The sequence below is a fragment of the Ananas comosus genome, linkage group 23 (assembly GCF_001540865.1).
Source record: "Ananas comosus cultivar F153 linkage group 23, ASM154086v1, whole genome shotgun sequence".
NCBI lineage: Eukaryota > Viridiplantae > Streptophyta > Magnoliopsida > Poales > Bromeliaceae > Ananas > Ananas comosus.
Window position 1 is genome coordinate 2,678,699 of NC_033643.1, and position 12,233 is coordinate 2,690,931.

The 12,233-nt window shown below is 36.7% G+C and overlaps 2 protein-coding genes across 4 annotated transcripts; both read right to left on the bottom strand.

Moving 5' to 3' along the window:
• On the bottom strand, positions 1,943–4,165 carry LOC109728309 (probable E3 ubiquitin-protein ligase RHC1A). 3 transcript variants are annotated; one of them, XM_020258687.1, is made up of 2 exons: positions 4,067–4,165; positions 1,943–3,030 (listed from the first exon to the last, which is right to left on the bottom strand). In XM_020258687.1, the coding sequence occupies exon 2, from the start codon at positions 2,964–2,966 to the stop codon at positions 2,169–2,171; it is 798 nt and encodes a 265-aa protein (XP_020114276.1). In that variant the 5' UTR covers positions 2,967–3,030; positions 4,067–4,165; the 3' UTR covers positions 1,943–2,168. The 3 variants fall into 3 exon arrangements, with proteins under 3 accessions (XP_020114276.1, XP_020114275.1, XP_020114278.1); XM_020258686.1 differs by having other exon boundaries at positions 1,943–3,581; positions 4,067–4,113; XM_020258689.1 differs by lacking the exon at positions 4,067–4,165 and adding an exon at positions 3,956–4,039.
• On the bottom strand, positions 7,543–10,799 carry LOC109728245 (pheophytinase, chloroplastic). Its single transcript, XM_020258611.1, has 6 exons — positions 10,656–10,799; positions 9,721–10,478; positions 9,124–9,350; positions 8,478–8,669; positions 8,210–8,366; positions 7,543–8,042 (listed from the first exon to the last, which is right to left on the bottom strand). Exons 2-6 carry the CDS (start codon positions 10,456–10,458, stop codon positions 7,800–7,802), a joined length of 1,557 nt encoding a protein of 518 aa, XP_020114200.1. The 5' UTR covers positions 10,459–10,478; positions 10,656–10,799; the 3' UTR covers positions 7,543–7,799.

Genomic DNA, 12,233 nt, shown 5'->3' on the forward strand with positions numbered 1-12,233 from the left:
AAATTTAACGGAGCCGATCGACGATTCGAAAGTCGCAACATCGAAAACGAGCTGGAAGTACGGAAGGCTCCGTGCTTCCGATAGCATAGTAGCCTCACTCTATATATATATATATATATATATATATGTGTGTGTGTGTGTGTGTGTGTATATGTGTGTGTGTGTGTGTGTGTGTGTGTGTGTGTGTGTGTGTGGAGAGAGAATGAAGTGGAGGGTTGGGGGACTGGTGTCAACCTAAGTAGGGGTGGAAACGAGCCGAGCTCGAGCGAGCTTATGTCAGCTCAAATTCGGCTTGAAATTAATTTCGAGCCTAAATCTAGGCTCAAGCTCGGCTTGAAATTAATTCGAGCCGAGCTCGAGCGAGCCTAATTTCGAGTCGAGCCGAGCTCGAGCTCTAAACGAGCCGATTGAAATTCTCGACATTATATAATCAATAGTTTAATTTTTTTAGAACATTACCTACAATTTGATGCAACATGTCCAATAGTTCAAAATACAAAATAATTATAAGAAATGTGAGCTAGGGTGACTTCCTGATTGGATGAGGGTTTGAGAGAGAGAGACAGAGAGAGGAAAAAAAGTAGGGATTTGAAAATTTGAATGTTATCATGTTTTAGGGTTATGTGCAACAGTGAAAGTTTGAAAGAGAGAGTGTGTTATGTAAATTTAGAGTTGGGCTCAATTGCACGGTTGTACTTATTGGGTTTATTTTATGGGCCAATAATAATGGCCCAAATTAAATTAAAGCCTATATATAATTAAAATACATTATATATATATATATATATATATATATATAGAGTCCGGCTACTATACTTTTATGAGTATTGACTCCTTTATACTCATAAGTTTTCGACCCTTAGATTTATTCCATTAATCATTTTCATCCGTTAGATCATACTATTTAACCAACTACCCACTCAACCCTAGGGGACCACTATCATTCTAAGTGGGGATCACCATCATCCTAACCACACATCCCATCAATCAACGGTTAAAAATTTATGAGTACAATGGGGTCTATACTCATAAGAGTATAGTAGCCCCAGCCTATATATATATATATATATATATATATATAGCACAAGCCGAGCTATAAGCCGAGCGAGCTCGAGCTGAGCTTTAATTTACTCGGCTCGAACTTGTTTTATTTTCCGAGCTTTAAATAAAGTTCGGCTCGAACTTATAATGAGCCGAGCAAGCTTAATCCGAGCTTTTCGAGCTTTTCGAGCTTTTATATATATATATATATATATATATATATATATATATATCTATCTATCTATCTATCTATCTTAATACGATGATATGATAGTTATCATGGCTCGGGAACCATGATAACTCAAAAGCCGGCAACCTACTTTTCTACACGCCAATCCTACTATCACCAGGGGCCAATTTAACTCTCACCAGGGATCCTAACTCACCCACCAACAAAATTATCATATTAGATTGCCTACCTTTACTAGTTTCCCATCTAGATTGCCATCTTTTGAGTTATCATGGTTCCCGAACCATGATAGCTATCATATCATCGGCATATAGNGCCGAACACGAGTCGAACGCGAGCCGGCTCGCTCGTTTGCCAGCCCTAAACCTAAGATTGCCCCAACCCTCCTTTAATGTAATAGAAATAGATATCGTTAGTTTATAAAACAACTGCGGTTCATTAACATTGAGATTTTTTTTTCCACTTCTTTCTTTCACCACAAAAATTACTCACAAAGTAAACAAGAAAAAGGAAATAAAAATCTAATTCACCGAAAGAAGAACACATCAAGTTCTAAGATAATCGCAGGAGAACAATCGAGCGCAAAATTATTCGAGAGATAATGATCCGCCCGAGAGTTCAATGATTGCCCAAAAATTGAGACTTGAGAACACCGGAATCGAGTGTTAACTGAGACAAATATTACAACAACTTATTAACTTACAAGGACGAGAGAAAAAAAAAAAGAAAAGCATAGATTGTATAATTGAAATGAAACAACTGATTCTCTAAAAGCTCGAACTGTTAGAGAAACGACATTTTATACAACCACAAGAAGAAATAAGAGAAGGCTAAAAAACAGATCCTTTAAATATCTCTATACACAGGAATTTCATGAAGTTGACCATCGACGACGCGAACAAAGTTCGACAGCGAATTATATGTTGAGAGAAGTGTCTTAATAGTCATTCGACCACTCGGAATAACCAATCTGCTCGAAGTCCTCGCCGACATCGGCCGAACCACTTCCCGCTGCCTCGTCCTGGTGAGTGCTTGAATTCGTCGCGCTTGAAGAGAGAACAGGCCATAGAGAGGAGAAGAGGCTTCGCCCGCGGCGATTCTCTCCCTCATTTTCGCCGTTGGTAGAATCAAATTCGCTTCCCCTATCCCGCGTTGGCAACTGATGCCGACAGACCGGGCAAGAATTATGCTGAACCAACCACGGAACAATGCAGTCGGAGTGGTACAAATGCTTGCACGGCATTTCCCGCGCGTCGGAGCCCAGCTCGAAACGGTCTTTGCAAACCGGACAATGCGAATCGCCGTGAACATCCCTTTGGGTAATCTTAACTACAGGCATGGCATCGATCGAGGACCGCACAGCAGGCGGTGGGCCCACGCGGTCGCTCCGTGTTAATTGTTCGAAAAAGGAGTCGAAACCTCTATCCTCGGCCATCCAAACAGGCCGATGGCCGCTAAATAGCAAACCCGGTCTAGTGGAAATATCAAACCCCTGCCCGAGATTTTCTGCCATCCGGTGTCGCACTAAGGCGGACATTATTTCCATGATTCTGAATCGACGGAACTGATCCTCATTAGGACTCGGCTCTAAGATGTCGAAAGGATGAATGATGGCTGCCATCTCATTTAGTTCTTGAATGAAGCCTTCGTTACAGTAGGGACAGTTCATGTCGCGACCTTGAGGGCAGATTGACTGCCTGCACGCATAACACCAGTGTGTATTCCGGCTCGCCATCTTCTTTCAAGAAACAAGATCCTTCTAGAAGCCCTAATTCACTCTTGTCCTCCTCCAGCTCCTTCTGTGGAACAAAAGCTTAGCGAATATAATACAATACAATACAGTGAATGAGCTCGCAAAACAACCTATCGAACAAAATGGTAACCATAAGAGAAATCTTAGGTTTACACAAACGTCTCGATGTGGCTTAAAAAGTAAACTTTGAAGGTAATGGCGCAGTCGAACAACAACACCCTTCGAAAACAGGGAGGAAAAGCAATAACAAAAGATATCTACGATTATACGCCGCAAAGATAATCCATTAGAGAACAGGAACGTGAAATCCATACAACGAAGAGTAATTGTTGATCTAAATAACAAGGATGGTGGAAAACTATATAGCGCATCTCATGCAAAAGGGGAGCTTTATAAAATGGGAATTTCCACATAAATGACATCCCGTCGCATACCATCGTCACATAGCAAAGAGAAAAATAATGAAATCACATCCCTGTAATGTATCTTAGACAGCAAAAATGTGCGCGATATTACAAGAACACAAAACCCGATCGGAAGCAGCGTTACCGCAATCGCAAACCGCGATCAAGTGATTCAGAACCGCAATCGCAAACCCTGTTGCTGACATAAACAAACTAGCACTAAGAAAAATCTGCTCTTCAATTACAACAATTGCTACTGCTTTACTATCTTAGCCTACAAAGAAAATAGCTAAAGTAATTGAGGAAATAATCAACAACTAGGCATGTCACAAACTAAAACTGCACAAAGATATCACCTTTAAATTGAAATATGAATAAAAACAACATCTTTAATCCCTTACTCAGGAGCCAAAATAACATTGTGATATATTAATGAAAACACCAAAAAATAATAGCTTTTTAACTGTAATACTCTCGACTAGAAACATATTACAAAACCCAAAAAAAATTTCTTATAAAGGAACAGCACAGGAACAATTTGATGGGGGTTTAAAGCGATTTGGATACCGAAAACGAAGTGCGACCGAATGTAACAGAGAATTAAGCAAAACTTAGACATAATTTTGATCCATTACGTCCATTAAATGAGAAAAAATGAGGGTTTTCGATGATTTATACCTTGGAAAAGAAAAATGGAGGAGGAACTCTGGAGACGAAGAGGAGAACTCAAATCCCTAAATACGCCCCACATTAGGGGGCAAAGAGATAAGATGGGGGTAAAATTTTTTTGGAACCCCCTCAACTACGGATGTTTTTCAAACACATCCCTTTGCGCAATTTTTATTTTTTTAGTAAGTAAAATATTGTGCATAAATTATCTAAACTATAAATCATTTAGAATTATAAATTATTTTGAATTGACTATTCAACTATTTAAAATTTTAGTTTACTACCCAATATTTCAATTTATTTAATTTAAATTAGTCGATAATATTTTAACTTCAAAATTTAATATAGTTACTTACTCTAATAAATTTACAGTTGGGCATCAATATATCATTGACTAACACAAATAAAAAAAATTAAAAGATTAGATAATAAAATTAAAATTTTGAAAAACTGTATGTATAGTCGATTCAAAATGATCAATAGTTTAGATACATTATGTACGTATTCAGCGTTTTAATATCATCTTATTTTTAAATTATTTTTATTCATTAATAGTTAATAAAAGTAGTAGTTTCCAATTAAATAAACCTCTAATTAACTTAATAAGAATAAAGTTTAAATGTTTGAAATTTATTAATTTAAAACAAGTTGGGGGGTATCTCGAGTTATTTTTAACTAAGAAGTGATATATCACGCTCTTAACGCTGCAACTCTTTATTCGGCGCATTTAACTGAGTACGGTTCTTATTTTTAGCTTTTTAATCTCACCTTAATTTTTAATTATTTTCATTTAAATTATTTTAAAAAAAATTAAACTTCGTTAGATATTAGTCATTACTAACACCGATAAAATAGAGTTGGGATAAAAATATATAAGAATATGTTTCTGCGTTCCAGAGTAAAACCGTAGAAAATATATCGTAACCGACTGATCGTAATATATGAAATGAGTACTTTCTCATTACATGTAATGTAATCTCCCCATAATTTCAAACGAAAGCTAAGTTAATAAAATTAGCGGTTTCCAATTTAATAAATCTTCTAATTAAAATAAAAAAAATATTTAGATTAAAAATATTTAAAATTTAAAATATATTAATTTAAAAAAAAATTGAACTTCTTAATTTTTTTTAGTTAGGTTTCGTTTGGAATTGCGGGAAGATTGCATTACGTGCGGTGAGAAACGATGATGGAAAATACATTGTCTGTTTTTGTACGTAATATTGCGTTCTGCGTGGTTAGTCGATTACGATATATTTTCTAAGGTCCCATCTAAAAACGCAGAAACATATTTCAATATACTTTTTCTCAACTCCATTCGATCTAATAGCGTTAGATAGATCTCAACATCAAACTAAGCCTTAAGAAATGATATATCACGCTCTTAAAGCTGCAACTCTCTTTTCGGCGCATTTAACTGCGTGCGGTGTCACTGCTTCTTATAACAACTTATATTTATTAAATTAAAATAAAAAAATTATTTAGTAATAAATAATAATGCAGCAAATTAAATATAGTGTTTGGTCTCTCAGATCTCAACCGTTGATCTGAATGGCAGAAACAAAATGGGTCCGATGATGATCGGTGGGTCGAGAGAGGTTAACAGTAAATAACTTAAATTACAGCTACTCCTAAATTAAGTTACGAATTAAAATCATTTATGACTTAATAGTAATGGAAGGTACGATGTCGTTGTAACTCAAACCTCCCCCAAAAAGTTTTTAATTATTGTAGATCTATTAGTTGCCTAGGTGGCTATATTGGATTGTAGTTAGTGACATTTAAACAATGACTATGAGATTAATTAGCCAATGATGAGTGTATGATGAGTGTATCCTGAGTAATTTATTCAAATATTTTATCAAATAAACTTTGCTTGTTGACCATTAAGAGGATGGTAGTTGTCGTGTTTAGAGTACATGATTTTAGCACATTTTGAATTGGAGATGATGATAACAATGATAGTGATGATTTTGTCATACATTTCAAATTTCTCATATACATATATATATATATATATATATATATATAGAGAGAGAGAGAGAGAGAGATGTCCGGTTGAGGATAATATTAATAGGCACAAGTGCTGCGATGCTACCGAGATTTTCTGCCGTTAGATTTAAAAATTCTCATCATTTCTAATCGTTTAGAATCATACTATTTACAAAAAACACAATAAAATAAAACATAACTACAAAATAATACATTAACGCTAAGAAATATATAATAATAAAAAACAAAGATTGAAAACTAAATGCACCGATGACTTGGTTCTATTACATAAGTATAAAAAAAAATGATATATATAAATATATATATATATATATATATATATATATATAAAAGAAAAACAAAATCTTATATAAGGTGCTTGATCCCTTATTATATACAAGAGGGCCCAGTGACCAGACATCAAATGGCCCTAAAACTTTTGTCAAAATCACAAATGCATGACACAAAAGCCCATGGGACGATTCGGCCTGTTGGGCTGGTTTGCTCTTAAAACTTATAAATCATTTTTTACGATAAAATTTTTGAATCGACGATTAACTCTATTAGACTTAATTTAACATATTTGAAGTGTATAGAAAATAACTTTTATGATTTTTTCGATATTATTTACCTAATGATCAGGATGACTAAAAAAATACTCGCAAAGCATTTAACTGAATACGATTCGAGCCCCGACTTCTGAATTATATATGGGCTTTTTTTACAAATAGCCCCCTTACAAATTTTTTTTTTAAAATTGGCCCTGTCAAAAATTTATTTGCAAAAATGACCCTGGCCCCGCCACGCAAGCGCCACGCGGGCGGGGCTGGGCCAGATGGTTAAGTTGAACACGGTGAACCATTCACCGTGTTCAATACAAAGTTTTTGTATTGAACACGGTGAATGGTTCACCGTGTCCAATACAAAATAGCTAAGATCAAAATATTTGTATTAGACACGGTGAACCATTCACCGTGTCCAATACAAATAATTGGACACGGTGAATGGTTCACCGTGTCTAATACAAATACCTCCAACTTAGCCATTGTTGGGGTATTTGTATTGGACACGATGAACCATTCACCGTGTCCAATACAAAAATCTTGTATTGAACACGGTGAATGGTTCACCGTGCTCAACTTAAACTTCTGGGCCCGCCCTGCTCGCGTGGCACTGACGTGGCGCTGGCGTGGCAGGGGCAGGACCATTTTTGCAAATAATTTTTGGACGGGGCTATTTTTGCAAATAAAATTTGTCAGGAGGCTATTTGCAAAAAAAGCCCTTATATATTTATTGGGGGGGAGGGGGGACCCATTATCACTAGTAGTGATCATATATGTTTTTGAACCCTGTTTTGGAACCCATTATCACTAGTAGTGATCATATATGTTTTGGAACCCATTATCACTAGTAGTGATCATATATGTTTCTAAAAACATTTAAGCACTTCTCTCACATCAGTTTTTGCATTTATTCCCACAAAAAAAAAAAAATTTAAAGTGGACCAAAAATATTGAGTCAAATAAAGGCTAAAGCCTTTTCCCCCTGTATGATCTCTATCTCTATGTATTAATCTATTTCATGTATATTCTACTACAGAATTGTGGTGAGAAATCTAAAAATATTCCTGGCCTTTGTGTATTCATAACCTATCAACACACTTTTTTTCACACAACAAATAATATGAAAATACCAAAGCAATTTACAGAGGCTCGGGAAAGCAAGGGAAGGGAGCTACAGTAGGCTTTCCCTATCTGGAAAGGATTCGCGGATTCGAAATACTCGATCTCAAGAAAGAGCCCATCTGATTCCAGAAAGAAGACTTTGAACCCAGAAAACGAACCTGAACTGATTTCCTCGATCCTTCTTTCACGTACTCCACTTCTCTGGACATGCTGCTCTGAATGTACTCCGGTTCTTCAAGAAATGGTAGCGGAACCGAACCCTGAGACTCGAGGTTCTTTATCCACCCACGCAACAAAAAGTTAACAACCTGCAGCGTACAATATAATCAGACTCGAATTACTTAATTTTAGTAGTTAATCGAACAGTACGATTATTCAGAATATCAAAGTTAACGACGATCGTTTATTCAGTAATTTATCACAAAATCAAATATTGGTGGAAGCCATAAAAGTGAAATTTGGAAGTGCTACATACCTCGGGAACCTCATCATGTGGGCAGTGACCAGCGGGGCTTATCTCATAGTACGGAACCTCCGGAAGTTGCCTTTTGATTTTAAGGCCCCAGATGGGTCTAACCCACGGATCCTCTCTACCATACATGAGACAGATAGGGATTCCTTGCTTTTGGCACCTACAACCCAATTAATTCAAGATGTAAAAATAAAATCACAAGTTCTGGACAGTTCTCCGATGTAGATAAGCAATATCGGACAATACAGGGAATGATTAGACTATAAATTACCTGGATAATGCTTCTCTAAAAGATAGCTGCCCCTGTGGAGCACACATAATGGAGGCAAATGATGCAGCAGCGGCAGGATGCTGTGTCGTTTCGATAATGCGAGAGAAGACCTTGTCAACCTTTGTAGAATGATCAGCATAAACTTGCTTCAGCACCTCTTGTATACTTCTCGGGTCGCTTATCTTCCTCCATCTGTATCACATGCAAAAGGCCACCTTTAGTATATTTTGATGCAAATGTGTATGATATAGATATAAAAGATTGGTGTTTTCGAGATAAAGTCATGGTTAAATAACTTTCAAACTAGCACACATGCAAGCCATCATATTAAGGAAAAAACAAAGATCATTTTTTTGGCGTATAGCCCATTTAAAGTCAAATATGCATCTACACCGGACGAAATATCCATATTAGCACGTAAGCCTATGCGCTTGCTGCGCCGACTCATGAGGGGTATATACAAATAAAATTATACAAGCTCATAAATATATTTAAGAGGTGTGTATGGCAATATGAGCAAATACATTCATTTTGAGGGGTATATGTGAGTATATCTGAAAATATCTGAATAGAAAATAGCAATGCAATCTCTGTAAGCTGGTAGATTATTGAGAAGCTGCTATAAAGCCAATTTAAAAACACCCACACAAATTCAATGAGCTTCCTCACACTTGGCGGTAGAGGAAATGTGCCGGCCCATGGAAAGAGCTTGGACAATCTAGGCGATCTTACAGGGTTGGGGAGGAATCCCCAGAACGGTGTTGCATTGAGCAGCGTAACTCCCTTCACGAGATGCGGGTTGCATGCTGCAAAGTAGAGAGCGACAAAGCCTCCAAGAGAGTTCCCAACAACATAAACAGGTTCACCAATTACCTGCATATGCAATTTAACATTTGCGATAAACTTTGGCTACAACATTGTTTTGGCATAAGAGGAATGGAAGACCAAAAGTGAACCCACAACAAAGTATTGAGTTGCTGACATGCCATATGTGCTTAAGCACCATGTAAGGATACCGTAAACATCAATCCAACTAACTCGGCGAGTTTAAACTTTAAACAGTACATTGGAAATGAATGAGGTCATGTATAATAGATTTTCAATTCACTTCATATAGGGAAAAAAAAATCGAATCATACTTCAACGAACTAACCACTAAAGATTTCTCCAATGCAAAAGATCATCCTAGCATCCAGGAAAAAAATGACACAATAAATGTATGGAAATGTTTTCCCAAGTATACCTGTTCGATGAAATTCTGAACTTGGTCTTTCCACAAATCGACCGAGTAGACCAGCTCCTGCGCCCACGGCTCTGATTTATCTCCGAACCCCCACACCCCTTCCCCATCATTGCTTTCTTGTCCCTCTTTATTAGACGTGGGATCTTTGGACGGCAGAGACATGCCCTGCCCCAAAAAGTCCAGTGTCCACACCCTATAATCACGACCGAGATCCTTTAGCTGCTTCTCATAGTGAAAAGTCCCGACACCAAACCCAGGAAGAAATAGCACCACCGGCGCGCTAGTGTTCTCCACACCAGATTTCTCATAGTGCACCAACAAATTCGGCTTCCACTCCCAGAAACCGCTGCTAATTTGCGACCCACGCTCGCCACTCGACTCATCGGGCAAGCCGGGTATCACAACCTTCGCGACTTCACCAACTTTCTTAGGAAAATTCGTTAAACCCACATCGCTGTCGGTCACGTAATAACTCCGGCTTTCGACAGTGATCTCCGGGGGGTTGGCACGATTTCGAAGCCCCTCGAGTAAACCTAACAATCTGAGCCTTTCTTTCAGATCTAAATTCTCAGATTTCGCATTATCTTGAGGTTTTGCCCTAACACATGAGATCTGAGCTCTTCTTCGTAGAGCAACAACTGGGCGCTTCAAATCTAGGGTTTTTGAGGCAAATTTACAGCTAGGGATTGCTACGCGGTGAGATGACACGGTAGGATGACCACATGAAATCAAATCCATGACTCGAAATCGATTAATTGCTGCAAATAATTGCGAAATTACTCAAATTAAACCTAGAATTTAACTGATTTATGTTCATCGAACTCGAAACTACAAAATTAAAGACCACAAAGCGATAAAATTGTACGCTTAATTCATATAAATTGCAACAAAACAAGCGAAAAACTTGAAATTGGTGAAATGGGTAGTAACTATACCTCGAATTCGAGTAGGATTCGAAGCTAAATTTAAATTTCTTCGTTCTCTATCAAGTGTTCGACCTCTCTACACACATGGAGAGAGAGAGAGAGGGTTTTCGAGAAAGGGGGAGAGGGGGCGAGAGATTTTAAGGAGAAAGGGCCAAAACTATAAAAAAAAAAAAAGGGAAAAACGGAAAAAAAGAAATATCCAATAGTGGTAATTTCTTCAGTAGGGCCCACTAATTTTTGGAGCCTCTGATTCCTCAATATGGAGTAACGGATCTAGCAACTCAAGAACTTATTGTGTGCGCCCGGTGTATCCGTACGTATGTGGACCACACCTTCATTTTTCCGTTATTCCGCATCTAATAATTGCAATAAGTATTTAACAAGGAAAATCTAAAATCTGGTTCTACACCTCAATATTAAAAACTTTTAATTTTATTTCTATTTAATATTATATTATTATAATAGCTTTTTAATAAAATTATTTAGATAATTTTTTTATCAGATAGTGCTTTACAATACGTATTTTTTACTCTGTATTACTAATTGGTTACGCATTTTTTGTTTGTAAAATAGAGTTGCATGATTAGATTGAAAATATGTAACTAAAAAATATATATATATAGTATGTACGGCTGCACCGGGTGCAGGAGCTTCTGGCGGTGGACCATGTTTTATGCGTACACGGCACGTGCGGAGGAGGCGTTTGCGTGCGCGCTTATTTTTTAATTTTTATTTAATTTATTTGTGCGTTCGCTTCGTTTTTGTCCGCATGCGCCGCTCCTTTGACGCACGGTGTAAACGCTCCACGGTTTCGGGCCCCAAATTCCCACGGGCACAAAAAAAACCCGACCCGACACAAACCCGGTTCGGCTCACGTGGTTGTGATATTATTGTGCAACGAGAGATTCGCGTGCACCTGGTGCATATCTATATCTCACGGACCAAATGGTCGCAACAAGGAGGGCAATTGAAAGAAATATTATTTATTTTTTAAAATATAATGCAGGCCCTTGCAAATATAGTAAATGTTAAATATATCCTACGAAGTTCAACTTTCATTTATTGTTTCTGCAAAAGTCCTGATATTTTTAAATATGTCTCTATCATTAAAATCCGTTAAAAAATTTTACTTAACCATATATTAAATACTTAACACTGCTTACTTTTTGACATTTTTACCCTTTTATATTATACTGTTATAATTTTTGGAGGAATATATTTATGATAACAAAATTTAAAATCTAAACAATTCTCTAACGGTAACAAGTCAAAAAGACATATTTGAAAACATCAGAACTTTTAAAGGAGCAACATATAAAAGTTGAATTTTGTAGAAATATATTTGTTATTTACTATGTTTGTAGGGACCTATACGAAATCAACTCTATTTTGTATGACTAATGCTGTGATTTTGAATAAATTTATAATAATTTTGTACAAAATACAAATTAGTCAAGGCTTTTTTATGTCTTATAGATGCTTTATGATTTATGATTTATACCTTCTTGCTAATTAAATAACTAACTATGATGCTCACAATATTATCCCTTTAATATCTGAGAACTGTTATGTTTACTGCAAATATCA